Genomic DNA, 1,273 nt, shown 5'->3' with positions numbered 1-1,273 from the left:
CGCCCCCGTTCCCCGCCCCAGCCTCGCCCCGCCCTTTCCGGAGGCTCGCCGCGCGCACGCGCACAGAGGCCCGCACTTTATGGCGACAGCGGGGGGCGTGGCCCTGCGGTCTGTGCGCGCGGCGCGGCCAGACGCTGCGGGCGGGGCAGAGGATGGACGCCCGGGCATCCGCTGCGACGGTTGAGGCTTCGCGAGGGAAGGCGGCGGCGTAGGCACCTGGGCAGGGGAGGCGGAGGCGGCCGGGCTATGGCGGGAGACCCTCTCCTCTGGGCTCTCTGAAGTTCCGGGGAGCCGGATCCCATGGGCTCGCTGAGCAGCCGAGTGCTGCGCCAGCCCGGGCGAGCCCGACCCTCGCAGGAGCCGGGTCCCGGGGTGGGGGGCTCGGCCCGGAGGCCGGAGGCTGGCGGCGACGCGGCCGGCCCCGGCTTCTGCTACTGCCGGGGCAGCCGCAAACGCAAGCGGAGCAGCGGGGCCTTCTGCTACTGTCACCCCGACTCGGAAACAGACGAAGATGAGGAGGAAGGCGACGAGCAGCAGCGGCTCCTCAACACCCCTCGGAGGTACGTGCGGGGACGCGCCGGGCTGAGCACCTGCACCTGTCGGCCGGCCCGAGGGCGCGGACGTGCCCTTGACCGCGTGGCTGGGGGTGGCCCTGTGCGGGGCAGGTCCGGGAGACGCCCGGTGTTGCGCCCCGTAAACCACAGACGCCGCCGCGGTGCGTACGCCCCGGGTGACACTGAGAAACGCCAAGCTTGAGTCGCTTTGATCCCCGGAGACGACGATCGCTGGCCTTCCTTGGCACTCCTTTGCCCTCTGGAGTGTGGGTAGCCGCAGAATAAACTGTTTTCCGCCCTGTTGCCTTAAACAGTAGAGAGGTATTGTGCAGTATGTGCGATGGACACCTTGGGTGTCGCGCGCGCAGTGGAGGGGAAATAATCACCCACAGTGGTTCCCAACTGTAAAGGTGACGTTTATCATTAATGTGAATTTGTTCCTAATTAGGAACACAGTCTTCCAAAGTCTGTAGCGGTTGAAGTCATTGACTGGATTTGCAGACCGTTGAGACAACTCGCTTAACCTTTTCTTTTTGTGGGGGGAGAGTTGAAGAACAAAATAATTGTCTATGGACCAGAAAATAATTTACAGTAGAATATATTCTCACATAAACATTGTGGTTGCTCTGATTTTTTTCAAAGGTCATTAGAATCACAGATGGAATTTTATTTTTATTTTTATTTATTTTTTGGTACCAGGAATCGAACTCGGGACCTTG

General features: G+C 61.5%; 1 protein-coding gene across 1 annotated transcript in view; it reads left to right on the top strand.

Moving 5' to 3' along the window:
* Positions 1–64: 64 nt before the first annotated feature.
* Positions 65–1,273, top strand: part of Gmcl1 (germ cell-less, spermatogenesis associated 1) — a gene marked incomplete in the record, with an annotated part of 53,394 nt that continues 52,185 nt past the window's right edge. The window contains 1 exon segment of the mRNA XM_013514713.1: positions 65–560. Within this exon segment, the coding sequence (XP_013370167.1) occupies positions 301–560 (260 nt within the window).

This window comes from Chinchilla lanigera, unplaced genomic scaffold (assembly GCF_000276665.1).
Source record: "Chinchilla lanigera isolate Chin_1 unplaced genomic scaffold, ChiLan1.0 scaffold00023, whole genome shotgun sequence".
NCBI classification, from domain to species: domain Eukaryota; kingdom Metazoa; phylum Chordata; class Mammalia; order Rodentia; family Chinchillidae; genus Chinchilla; species Chinchilla lanigera.
This window is presented reverse-complemented; position numbering and strand designations above follow the sequence as displayed.